The sequence below is a fragment of the Triturus cristatus genome, chromosome 8 (assembly GCF_964204655.1).
Source record: "Triturus cristatus chromosome 8, aTriCri1.1, whole genome shotgun sequence".
In the NCBI taxonomy this organism is placed as follows: Eukaryota; Metazoa; Chordata; class Amphibia; order Caudata; family Salamandridae; genus Triturus; species Triturus cristatus.
In genome coordinates this window covers 1,122,540,818-1,122,554,217 of record NC_140591.1, presented here as the reverse complement: position 1 = coordinate 1,122,554,217, position 13,400 = coordinate 1,122,540,818, and the positions used below count along the sequence as shown (strand labels likewise).

The following is a 13,400-nucleotide window of genomic DNA, read 5'->3' as shown; positions in this document are numbered from 1 at the left end:
CTCAAGGTTGATCTCTTTTCCAGCTATATAAGCTTTTCTAGAAGATGTAAAAGGCATTATCCACATCGCAGTGTGGTGCAACCTGCAGCAAACTTGAATACATTGTTACCACCAATGGAAAGTATGTATAAAGCAAGTCTCAAACACCTAACTATTAAAGCTGCTTCCTTAATTGCAACCACAACATTATGGAGAATTACTAAATTGCAAGCGCTTATGCTTATACAGTTGCACTTATACATCCACTCTGATTAGTTAGCAATGCACACATATCATAAATTTATTCCCAAGGCAGTTTCAGCTTTTTTAATAAATCGTACCATACGGCTTTCTGTGTTCCTTAAGAGCCCAATTACACAAGCAGAAAGAAAGGGTTTTACATACGGTGGATATTAAAAGAGCCTTGATGTATTACTCTGATAGGATAATGTCAATTAGGCAGTCATGCCAATTAGACAGTCAAAGAGGGCAGTTGTGAGAAGGATTGTGTAAACAAATTAAATATGTTAAAAGCAAGCAGAATATAAAGTGCTTAGCAATCTTAGAGTTTTTAAATTTGTCACTAAATCATATTTGCATTGATATCTTTGTCAGTTATAGACACTGTCACAAAATAATTCAGATATGCATGTACAACAAGAGGCAACAGTAAGTCAAAGAAGAATTAGAACATGTGTTTGCTACTGCTTGCACTCGCCAACCACCCTAGGGTAATACTACTATGCAGTTGATGTACAGTATGGGAATCTAGATTAGGTTCATGCTGAAAAGGTAACAAGTTACTTGCTTATACTCAAATCAAATCAAAAGTATTTTTCAACCACATGACTACCCAACAAGCTTCCCAGCGCTGTAAGGTCTACCTGGCTCAATACGATATTAAGCAAACAGATAAGTCTTGAGTTGTTTCCTAAAGCTGAGTAGGTTGTATTTCAGTTCAGAGTTAGGGGTAAGGCATTCCACAGTTTGGGGGCAAGGTAGGCAAAATATCACCCAGCACACTGAGCTTTCTTCACCTTAGGGATGGAAAGAAGACTCAGGTTGCTAGATCTTAGCTCTCCTTTGGGACTGTTAGTGCTGACCAAATGATGGAGGAGTTGCTGTGCCTTCATGTGCCTCGCACGATGAACCATGAATAACGCTTTAAACTTTTGTGTTTAGGTAGCCAGGGTAAAGTGGCAAGTGCAGGAGATGCAGCCTGAAATTTGGGAATACCCAAAACGATTTGTGGTGCTGCATTCTGTATTTCCTGAAGTTTTTTAGTAAGTGAGAGTGGACTTCCCTGATAAAGAGAATTCCCATACTCAAGACAGGATAATATCAGGCCCTGAACCACCACTCTATAAACAGATACTGCAACCAACTAAGTGTCTTCCTGAGGGCTCTTAAAAGGCCAAAACAGCCGGATGACAGCTTCTTGGCCAAAGCACCCATGGTGAGGTGTGGCTTTGAATCTTGGGGCCATTAAAGATTGACATGCAAATCTCTCACCATCCTGGAGAAACGGAACATAGAAAAAACAAAGAAATAAATATGAAAACCCGTTTTTAGAGATGAATTTTCTCAGTCATAATCGAAGAAGAGGAAAAAGAAGTATGAAAACAGAGGTCATGTAGTGAGTCATTGTGAGATTATGGTTGACTTCATCAATAGACAATCAGGCTCAACCTATGGTTGAAGCCTACAATAGAAAACTTTATTTTAAACAAGCATGTTTTCCAGGCCCAGCTACTAGATAGCAGAATAACTTACAGCATGTTGACCTAGAATACCCAAAGAAAAATGTAAATCTGTTGGTACCAGTATGTAACGTGCTGTTTTCTTAGGATTCATAGATGCTTTTAATAATGCTTTATAGTTTCTGGTCATTATCCACCCCTAAATTCTTCAGAACAGGTGTTATTTCACTGGTGCATAGACTACTTTAAAGATGGTCTCCATGGAATTTTAACAGGCAAGGCTTCATATCCCGCTATTGCATTGTGGAAAAGAAATTAGGAGGTGTGCACATATTTTCAGCCTCTTCTATCTTTTGCTCTTTATTTCTTTATTCGGTTTACACTTATGGAAAACCATAAAAGCACGCAGTAAAATTAACACAGTTGATAAATTAACAATGCATTTAAAACCAAGTGCACAATAAAAACAGCAGATTTGATACGTTAGCAATAAAGTAAAAACAAGGTTGCAAAACTCTATATCCACCACCAATGGCTGAGCGCAAACGTTTGAGGCTAGCAAAGGAGAGTGTCTGAACCTAAAAACACCAAAACCTAATTAATGATCCACCATGTTGGTGGTAATGATAGCCTGGTGCTGCCCTCACATATAACTTGGTCCACAACCAGGGCCGGCTTTAGGGCAGTGCGACTGGTGCAGCCGCACTGGGCGCTGACCTGTGGAGGGGATGCCGACCTCAGGGTTGGGCGCTGTGTTCAGCAAAAATTTATGATTGGAGAGATGAGGGCACTTATGCCCGGTCGTAGTGAGAAATTCCGAGGAGGCGTTCATGTGGGGTGGGGGCGCCAAAAATGATTCTCGCACCAGGCGCCACAAGGACTAAAGCCGGCCCTGTCCACAACCGCAGCTAATACATGACACTTAAACGTGAGATAATATGTATGGATACATGACAGACACTGTCAACTGGATATAGTCATAGCATAAAAATCAGGCGAATGCTTCCAAATACACACAGCAGCAGAGGCAAAATTAACAATTGATAAACATATCAACTGATTAGAAACAGATTGTAGGAACAGCAAGGCTTGCCTACACTGTCTAAAATTTAAAATATGAGGTCTTATAAATAACGCTCTACAAAAGCGATAGGAAGGGCAAAAGAAAACAAAGTAAATAGTACATTGGACAGACCGGCCGTCACAAGGACATCTCCTCCTTTCTTATTCCATTGGCCTCTCAATGGGCAAGCCACCATGCATTGGACTGAACTGAGACGGAACCTATTTAGAATGTACCTATGGTGGGTAGATAAAATATCATTTAGATATGGCTTCATGCTGCACACTGGGCAAATGGATAAGTATGAAGCCACTGAACTCTTTGAGAGATCGTGTCGATCTCTTGCAGCCTTTGCCACCCCGCGTAACCTGGCCTTTAGTTCTACTTTTGAGCATTCAAAGGTAAAACACCCCTCAGTAGGAATAAAAGCAATATTCAGAGATGACCACGCCTCCCTAATATTACACGGCCAGGGTATCTCAAGCGATTGATCAAGGGAGTGGGAATCGACTACAATATCCCTATGGAGGACTACTTCAGTCTTCATCCAAATCGAATGCCACAAAAAGATAGGTGCTGCCTTTATGATATCCACAATAAAAGGCAGACAAAATTTGCTGTGGCAGATAGAAGTCGAAGTATATTGAGGGACCGGAACCATACGTCTCAAGTTACCATTCTCCATAATTTGCACTTTGTCCAGCCTTGAATACCCCTAAATGCTTGCCCCATAGCTAGCAGCTGACACAGCTTTAGAGCTATATAGAGAGCACATTGCTTTCAATGGGTGTGAGCCAAGCCTAGTGGCAAATCTAGACACCGCCCCCAAACTTCCAAACAATTGCTGTAATTTGATATTTACCCGCGGGGTTCACCTACTCTTATAATTAAACAAAACACAGAGGTACCCAAATGTGGGGGCACAACTGGAATAAAGATCTTGTTGATTCTTAAAATCGGGTTTTGGATCATTTTTTACCTCGTTAGTTATAACAGGTTTTCTGGGTGTTTGTTACGAAGTGTAGGTTTCCCATAAATTGAATAAAAATATGTTGGAGAGACTGCAGTACATATGCCATACGGGCCATGAGAACGGCACCATCCGCATACATCAGCACGGGAATTAACCTATTGCCAATCTTGGGTATGTCTGGAGGGGTTTTGAGCAAGGCCATCTCCAGACTGTTTATATACAGTGAGAAGAGAAACGGGGCTAAGACGCAACCTTGTCTAACCCCATGCCTAATTGCAAAGCTTTTGGTGCATTTGCCACCTAGGCCATAACTGACCCTAGCAGATGTGTTCAAATAAATATTGAACAGTTGATGTCTAATTCCATGGTTAACTCCGACGCAAGCCAATACAGTCCAAAGTTTGCTGTGGTTGACGCTATCTAATGCACTGCTAAGGTCCATTCCCTATTTAGCCCTGGTGTATTTCCCTATTATCACTTCAAGGTTGAGGCACTGCTCAAGAGTACCAATACCATTGCAAAAGCTATACTGAAGATCAGAGAGGATAGATGTTCATATGACCCATTTAGCAAGTATTTTAAGAGCACACTGCCTAAGATTTTAGTTGAAGAATCAATCTCAAGTCTTTCTAAGAGCACCCTGCCTAAGATTGTAGTGTAAGAATTAAGTAGGGCTATTGGCAGGACTGGCCTTATCACCCTTCTTAAAAATAGGAACTATGACTGCCTTGTTCCATGTCCTAGGTAGACTTCCACTACAGGCTAAGTTAAATACGTTAGCAAGTAACGGACCCCAGACTAACAGCTCGGCACAGAAAAGATCTGCCGGAACTCCATCCAAACCAGGGGCTCTTCCACATCTCCTGGCAATGATGAGCTGTTGTGTTTCTTCTGCAGAAAAATTCCGACAAGTTTACCAGCCCGAAATAAATCAATATTAGAAGGAACATCAACAACTAAATCCGTGGCAAAATCTTTCCCATAATGATCAATACAGTCCTGTTCAGACATCAGTGTTGGTAATTATGGCAGATCACCCTGAATTAACAACAGTGAGTTGATAGTGACCCAAAAAAGAGAGAGTTTTTCGTCTCACTAGCTTGGAGCAAATTCTCCAATGCCTTTTCTCTCAGGGTTTTTTTACTGTCTTTCATAATCTGTTTCATAATCTGTAAGTAGAGATTGGATCCCTAGGGACTGAATGGAGAGCCTGTGTAAAAGAGTTCTGGGCCTTAGTACAGGCTCTATCAAACCACTCTTCATGAGTTCTTGATTTCAGAGGTCTCTGGTTGATTCATAGAGCATGCGCTTGTGCACAAAGTGTTTCAAATGTTGCAAAAACAGTAGTTTGTGCAGTGTCTGGTGCTAAACAAATTTGGAAATGATCCATGTTAGAATTAAACAACGAAGGAAGCAATAAAGTAGGATCAACCCCTAACCATCTTAGGCACCCTCCCTTTTGACCAGAAGCCTGAATCATTTTAAGGATAGGACCAGCCATAACCAACTGGCCCTTTATCAACAGCTCAATGGTCACCAAATTGTGATCACTATGGCAGGAGGGAATGACAATATAATAATTTAAATGAGATAGAAGGGACACAGACCCTTGCATCTTTTCAGTGGCAAACATCCGATTCAAAGCAATAATCATATCATTCAATGCAATCCCATATAAGTCATGAATACAATGAGAATATGGTTATCCCCTGAGATCTTTCAGACCACAAACATCATTCCCAGACATGGAACACGTAGCCACATTAAAATCAGCAGCTCAAATTTTACATACATCAGCATTGAAAACAAGAGAATGCTTATTCAAAACATCAAAAAGATTACCCAAAAAATCTTTACTACCCCCTCCAAAACAACTATTATAAAAATTATATAATATATATTACTGACTTTTACCCTGCAAACCATATTAATGTCACTAAACATCATCCCCACATCAGCACCCTGTTTCCCCAGCCAGTGTACAGCTTTGTTATGGAGTTGCTCACAGCTTTAGTACTATCCAGATCCAAAATGGGCACCTTGGTAAGAATCAATGTGTACGGGATTGCTTGGGGTGGCAAATCTAGGGTACAGTCATTGGCTTGAGAATTCTGGGTAGAGCAAGAAGAAGTTTGAGTATTATTGGCTGCTAAAGACAAAGGCTGCACTCCAATGAATTCAGCTGAGTTGCCGGCCCGAGGCCCTGTAATCTGACCCAAGGTTCTCTCCCTCTGCACCTGTCCTGAGGAGACAGGCCGGGAATGGGTACCCCTTAAGTTGCTCCTTATAGGGGTTTGTTCAGCAGAACTTCCCCTCAGAGCTGTCAGCACGGGGCAGCTAGATGACCCTTGAGTTGGGCCTCCAAGTATCTTTGATTATCCAGACACTTCTGAACTAGTATTTCCACTGCAGAGAGGCACTCCCTAGGTTTGTCTAACAGACTGATTATTCTCCCTTCCATAGCTCCCTTCCATAGCATTAGTTCCAGTTCGGAAGAGAGAGACTAAATCCGTAACATTAGGAGTTGTAAGCTCCTCTAGTCCCACTTCAGGCACGGGGTTAGTACCAGACTCTCTAGCTGTAATTAGCACATTGCGATATTCTGAATCTGTCAATATAGATTGGGTAATATTTTTTTTTCTTAGTCACCGATGCAAGGGGAGCTGACCCTCAATGGTTGGGTCCTCCGAAAGGAAACATGGATTTTGGGTAGCACGCCATTTGTCTAGCACCCTCTGCTTTATTTTGACCCAGGCTTGATACATTAGTGGAAGGGCTTCCAGGATTAAAATTCAGGCCTTTGAAGACAGTGGTCTGAGCTTGTGTAGATGAAATCTTCTTGTTGATTATTCCTATAGCACTTATCCAGTATTGGATTGCAGTATTTGTGTGAGAGTAACTGTTGTTGTACATTGGCTGCTAGGCTGCTTGGCGGCTTTGTTTTTGCCATAGCTGCTTAAGTACAATCACATCTACTGAGCAATAAGAAGCAATAAAATATGCCCGTAGCTTGACATTAAACGATAGCCAATAAAAATTGATGGGTTTGACTAAATAAGCCTTAACAAGGCCTCAACAAAGAAGGACAGTCACTTACAGTTTAGCACAGCAGTGGTATGCAGCTGGAAGACAGCCGAAAGAGGGAGTGTCCAGCCTAGCCTCCTCTGGGCTTTGACGGACTTAGACGGGCATGTCTGTGGCCTAGGCTTGGTCTGGGCACAACTTGCGCGCATCCCGTGCAGCGGTAATGATGATGGTGCTTTGTAGCCATACGGGACTCATGCTTCTCCTCCCCCGTCTCAAGGGCCTCTGGCACCTACCATTGTGCTTGGCATGCTGGGGCTCAGAGTCCTTCCATGGTGAAAACGGTGTTCAGCGGGAATGCTTATGGTGCTTTGTGGCGCTGCAGTGGCTGATGCTCCTTCTCCCCAGTCACAATGATCGGTGGCCCATTTCCTGGCACATGGTACCCTGGGCCTTAGATTCCCCTGATGGTGAAAATTGTGTCCTGTGCAGCGGAAATGCTTATGGCATTTTGTAGCACCACAGGGGCTCTTACTCCTCATCTCCCATCCCAAGGGCGGCTAACGCCTTCCCTGGCACTTGGTATGCTTGGGCTTAGAGTTCCCCAATGGTGAAAACAGTGTCCCACGGAGCCCGAAAGCTTATGGCACATTGTAGCCCCGCAGAGACTTGTGCTCCTCCTCATCCATTGCAAAGGTCCCTGCTGTCTTCCCTGCCACCTCGTATGCTGGGGCTTAAAGTCCCCTAATGGTGAAATGGTTATCAGCCTCTTAAATGTATACAAATTCGTTCTTTGTAATCATTTCTAGAAGACCACTATGTCACTCATCATGGTCTTCATCGCAGAGTAGGATTGTCTGTCCACAGCAGATCTAAGGGGTGCACTATTTCTACACTGCCTGTCAGAATCAGTGGTCTGTGGGTGGAGAGAAGAAAGAGCATAAGATTCCTTTTTGTGTGAATACATCCTCCAAGTTGTTGAGCAAAGTTCTGTTTGTCATCACCAGGGCATTTGTATCACCAGCTGTTTCAGGTAGATGCCAGCTTGAACAAGTGGCTGATTAGCACATCTACTTTTCTGCAATCACTGTACAGCTCGTTCCTGGTCCTGGAGACCAAGCACTTCCAGCGTACCCTCTGCCCCCTCCATATTGTTTCTCTAATCTTTCCTAAAGGCCCAGATCTTTGGGGCAATCCTAGATGATGGGCAAAACAGTGCATTTCTTTGGTCCTAAAAGCCTTTGTTCCTGCAGTACAACTTGTTCTTTGTCAAGAGTAGTTTTTTTCACTTTGATCTTCTGGTTTAGCTTCATCTAAGATCAAATGGGCGCCAGAATTTTACCAAGAAAGGACCCTTTTTGTTTTAGTTGTGTGATCATCAGTAGGGAATACAAGGATTCACCATGACCTTGTAGGAGATATTTAAATAATTAAAATTAAAAAGAATGCTACTCTGACACTGAAGAGTTTTGGGGCACAATGATTTTTGAATGCAGCAACAAATTCCATGATGCACTGCTCTCTTATCAAAAAAGTGAGGTGAAGGCAAAAAGTACTGGATTTGCACGGGAACATCGATTAAAAAAGATTTTAAAACAAGAATATGAGGCCATGTCTTATAACAAATTTAAAAATGGCCACTGAGACCATGGCTGTAGTGTCATTTTGGGATTCGATGGCCATTACGCAGAAGTTCGGACATGCAGCTGAACCCTACAACCATTGAACAGAGAAGTTTACTAGGATTTCCTGCATTTGCTCAATTAGAAAAATGGTGGTGTACAAACATTTTGGAGTTGCACCTACACAATTAGTGTGCAGCGTGTAATTTTGTGGTTATCAAAGACTGCATAATGGACTGAAGCCAGGGGCAATATTTCAAAAACATAGTTGATGATTGAGCCTTCTTGAGCACCCAAAAAATTGTTGGGGTGGGTGACAATTGATACAAAGGATTTGTAGCGATCATGTGATGGTAGTCTAAACTGTTGTTCTTCTGCTGTCATCCCGCATGTAGCCCCGGGCATGAGTGCAGTCAGAGACCTCAGTTGGAAATGCCAGCGGAGTTCTCCAAGAGAACAAAATGTTAATTAAAGCGATGTGGAGGAGCTTGGGATTTCAATGAATTACTCTCCAACCTAAATGTAAATTCACAATCCTGATCCAAAAACGTTGTTCGTAATCAAATTTTTTGTCGTGTCCTGCAGGTATTTTTTGCTGCCTAGAGATAATGGAAAGTCACTCAAATGTGATGAGCTTGGCTCTTTACGGCTTAATGTGGTTTATACCGAGGACCACGTTTTTTCCTCCGAGTACTACAACCCTCTCCGGGACCTCTTGTTGAAATCGGCAGATGTGGAGGTAATTTACTCTTACTCATTGTTGATGCTTTCACGTCATTTCACGTCATTGAGCTCTGGGTGGAACCTATTCCCAAAGATTTTTTTGTATGTATGTGTGATTTAATTATGACTGACTTCTGCCTTACAGTTGAATTTTTGGCTGTAACTTATGCCTAACTATGGAAATTAGTTTGTGAATCAAGCCCTGTTTTGGTAAATTGTACATAACTTCATAGGCAAGCTTAATGTCTTCAGTTTCATCTCTGAAACTTTGTGAGAAGCTGACTTTTGTTTCACTGTTGATCTTCATCTCCCCAGCTTGTCGGTGGGAAGACACACCCAACCTGGCTCTTATTTGATGATTCTTCAACAATGAAACCACCCAAGTGTAAATTTAGTTTGTGGATTGATCATGTTTTGTTTTATTGTAACAGTAGCAGTTGTATGTAAGAATATCACTCATATAAATGCTAAATATTATTTGCAAGACTATTTTCCTATTTTGTGTGGATTCTCTATTATTATTTTCAGAGTACAATATTTTTCTAAGTGATATTTAGGTCAGTTGATATTTTGTTTACAATATTTTGCTGTCTTACTGGTGGTAGTAAAGGGAAGATGAGTATTTACTGTTAGTTACCTCATCAGTTTCCCTTCTTTTTATACCAAAAACCGTCTGTCTCTACAATGAACCAGATGAAATTTAAATGTTGCCTTAAAATCCAGTATGTGTGTGGCCTCCTAGTTTGCAGACCATCACTTACTGCCTATACATTAAAGGAGCATGTTGGTTCAGTGCAACCATCACATCATTCTGATAGTTGTCTAAAATGATGGCATTTGGAACTTTATTTCAGTGTGTACAATGGATATTTTGTGAGCCAGATTTTGCTGAATACCTTGTTGTATAAACAACAGGGATGTTTGCGGCAAGTAATTCCAGGTGATTATGAGAGAGGAGCCCTGTTGTTCTATCTAAAGGAAGCAAATATGGTACTATTTCTCATTGTGGATGCTTTCCCATGTTTAGTCTTGAATAGGTGTGAAATATGTGTAAAATGCCTCCCATTAGCAAACAAAAGACTGACCTGAATGGCAGATATGACTCCTCTGAGCTCAATAGAGTATGCAGGGTGAGGCTGCTGGCCTCCTTCTGATAAATCCTGCTTGGCAGTTCAGTTGAACCACATGTATTGATCGGGGTGCACTTGAAAAGGAGAGAACAGAATGCAAAGACAATTGTTGTGGATCCCATTCTGGTTGCTGCAGAAGCCTGCTTTTGTCCTACAAAAACACTGTCTCTGGGTTTGTTGTGGGTACAGTGCCTACTTCAAACTGGATTTTTGTGTTAATTTAAGCACACTCCCCACTCACCCCCCCAGTATCAGTACCCTAGTTTAGGGTGACCAATCTTGGACGTGCCTGATACAACAAGAACTACTGCATAAGAAAGTAGGTTAGGGAACAGGAACTTTTACCACATTGGTTAGGGACGGACCAGGATTTACTCCCATCCAGTAGTTAGTGGTCGGCATTATTGCGGCATTCTCAGGCTCCCTTTTCAGAATACTTTCTGGACCAGCAGAAAATCAGTAGAGGATGAAACCTGCTATCTATGCCTGAGAGGAGCACCAAATGACTGGACATGCTCCCTCGGTATAACCATGACAAAGAAGTGGACTCCAGGGGATAGTTGGCTGACCTGTGTGACAGAGAGACAGGAAGCAACAAAAGGCCTTTTATCTAAAATTACCCAGCTGACCAGTGGCAACTGGGCCTGGACTGAACCCTCTGTCTGACACCCTGTGATTCTTTAGGTGCCTCCGCAGGTGTCTTGGAGGGTTTAGAAATGTTCTTCTTTGGTTAGTTGTGACTTAAAACCCTAATTCAGAAGGTAAAATCTATGACAGGGACAAACCTAATTGGTGTACCCGACCTATGGTGCATGGTGCCAGCCTGAAATTGCGCCTAGGTCCCAGTGCACCACGACCATAGGCTATCATTTGTGCCTAGCACTGTTTACAGCTATTTCTACTTGGAACTTTTAGAATTCATATCTCTTGTTCCCCCATTGTATTTTTGACATTTTGGTGGCATTTTGTTATTCATTTTCCTCTATTTTAGGGGATTTTTATTGTTTCGCATTTTGACTTTATTACTTTTTCCATAATCCATAAATACTTTACACATTGCCCTAAGTTAAGCCTGTCTACTCTGTGCCATAGCTACCAGAGAGTTGATCTAAGGTTTATTTAGTGAATTGGAAGGGTCACGCTGATAAGGCATTGTGATTATTATTTGAAGCGGACAGTCACCCATCCCAAATAATAATAACTTTTCTTACATTGGTGTTCAGTGGTGGGATCCAGGTGTTTTGCAGTACCACACAGTGATTAAGGTTGGAATTAAACATCACTTTGTAAATTGACAGCAAAAAAACCTTTCCGGGTTGTTAATTAGGTTTTGGTTCTAATTGGGTCAGTTTTAATTGGTATCTACATTATTTTTTGCACCTTTAGTTTTTGGGATCATAGAGGTGGATTTGGCTAACTTGGAGAGCTTTAGCATGGCGGAGTTGAGATACATGTGCAAGCAATGAGGACCGATGCTGAACAAGCAATGTTAGAAATGGGGTTTCTGGTTGGCTAGGGTATACACCTAAGCCAGGCAGAACCCACCACACTAGTCGGGGCAAGGGAGTTACACACTGCAGATAACCCTTGCTCACCCCCTTGGTAGCTTGGCAGAGCAGTCAGGCTTATGCCAGAGGCAATGTGTAAAGCATTTGCGCAACACACTTGCACAACAGTGACACACTGGGCACACCACAAAAGAGACTTCACACGAGGTTATATAAAAATATCCTTTGTATTATTCATAAAAACACATTAGATCATAATCACATATATTACTGTGCCACTAAGCACTTGTCATGACTTCATAGGGATTACAGTAAGCACTTTGCCAATTGGGCAATTGTAATAAACATCATAGTTAGGATAACCAGTAACTACTGGTAGGATTGCACCTAGCATAAAGCATTATGCATCAACATCATCAGCAGGGCACTTTAGTAAATACTTCAAGACTGCGCCGGTCCTAAACTCATAATAAAATACATCCCTACATAAGGCATTGGCATCATCGTATCTGGGCAAGTCCTGTCTCTTGGGGGGTGAACGCACACCAGTCACCAATACAAGGTAGAGGGCGCCAAGATGCCTGTGCTCCTATTAGGCACTATATGACAATGCCTGCAAATTCTAGAATGATGTGGGGGGCCTCTGTCGAGAACTCGCCCCGTTCTCTCAAACACAATATCGTGCCCCAAGATATACAGGCATAAAGGAAGGGGACACACACTGGTACTCCTAGGTGGGAAACCCTCACTGAGTCCCCCACTTACCACGCTGAAAAAGGCAGCTGCCCACAAACCTGTGGTGCAGTTGCAGCCAGCTTGTAGGCAGCACTGACCTCGCTGCATGTCCCACAGGCTGCTGTTGCAGGAAGAAGGGAATCACCTCTGGGTTGCAGGGAAGTCTTCGCCATGTCCCCACACTCTGCCCACCACTGCCGCAGACTCAAGGACAGAAGCAGAGCTCCCTTCTTGAGCTTTCCTGAAATGCCCCTACTGCGGTCTCACTGCGGTCGGAGGCAGTGGAGCTGGACTCCTGCGGAGTCAAGCAGCACTGCCGCATCAGTCTTCGTGGCTCAGCTCCTGATGTCAACACACGGCTGGCTGATACCGGCCCCGCCCACCATGGTATGGAGCTCTTCTCTTCCCGGCTCCCTCGGCAGCTTCCAATGGAGCGCTGCCTTGAGGGGAGCCAAACAGGCCTCAATTTTCAAGGCGGTTGAGAGGGATGGGCACGATTTCCCTCACTGCACTCCGCCCACTGTAGGATGCGAGCTGGGATCCTGGGCTCTTCCTAGACTCGGACCTCGCTTGCTGATACATGAGAAAAGCCAGCACAAATTAGACTTGCGGCCCTGAATGACCATTCAGTCCAGTGATGTTGGTTGCACCACAGAAGTACCTACGAGAGGGTAGCAACGGGTCCACAACAGGAAGGATCCGAAACTGAGTTATTTGGTGCAGGATGACATTGTTAAGAAGTTTGCAGAATATGAGGTTGCACAAGATAGGCATAGATTCCCTGGGGAGAACTGAGGTGTTAGTCTGTGGAAGCACAAGCCCATTGTTGGGAGGGGTCCACTATGTATCCTAGAATCAGTTGGACTAGGTTAGGTATGCCCCCATGAGAGAGACCTTCATCTGCAAATTTGGTCTAATTCCAGAAAAGTATACCCTGAAGTTC

General features: G+C 42.9%; 1 protein-coding gene across 2 annotated transcripts in view; it reads left to right on the top strand.

Moving 5' to 3' along the window:
- Window positions 1-13,400, top strand: part of RASA3 (RAS p21 protein activator 3) — an 886,845-nt gene that overhangs the window by 591,490 nt on the left and 281,955 nt on the right. For both annotated transcript variants that reach the window (XM_085622738.1, XM_085622739.1), the window contains exon 10: window positions 8,947-9,100. In XM_085622738.1, coding sequence (XP_085478864.1) covers window positions 8,947-9,100 — 154 coding nt within the window. The remainder of the gene's footprint in view (window positions 1-8,946; window positions 9,101-13,400) is intronic.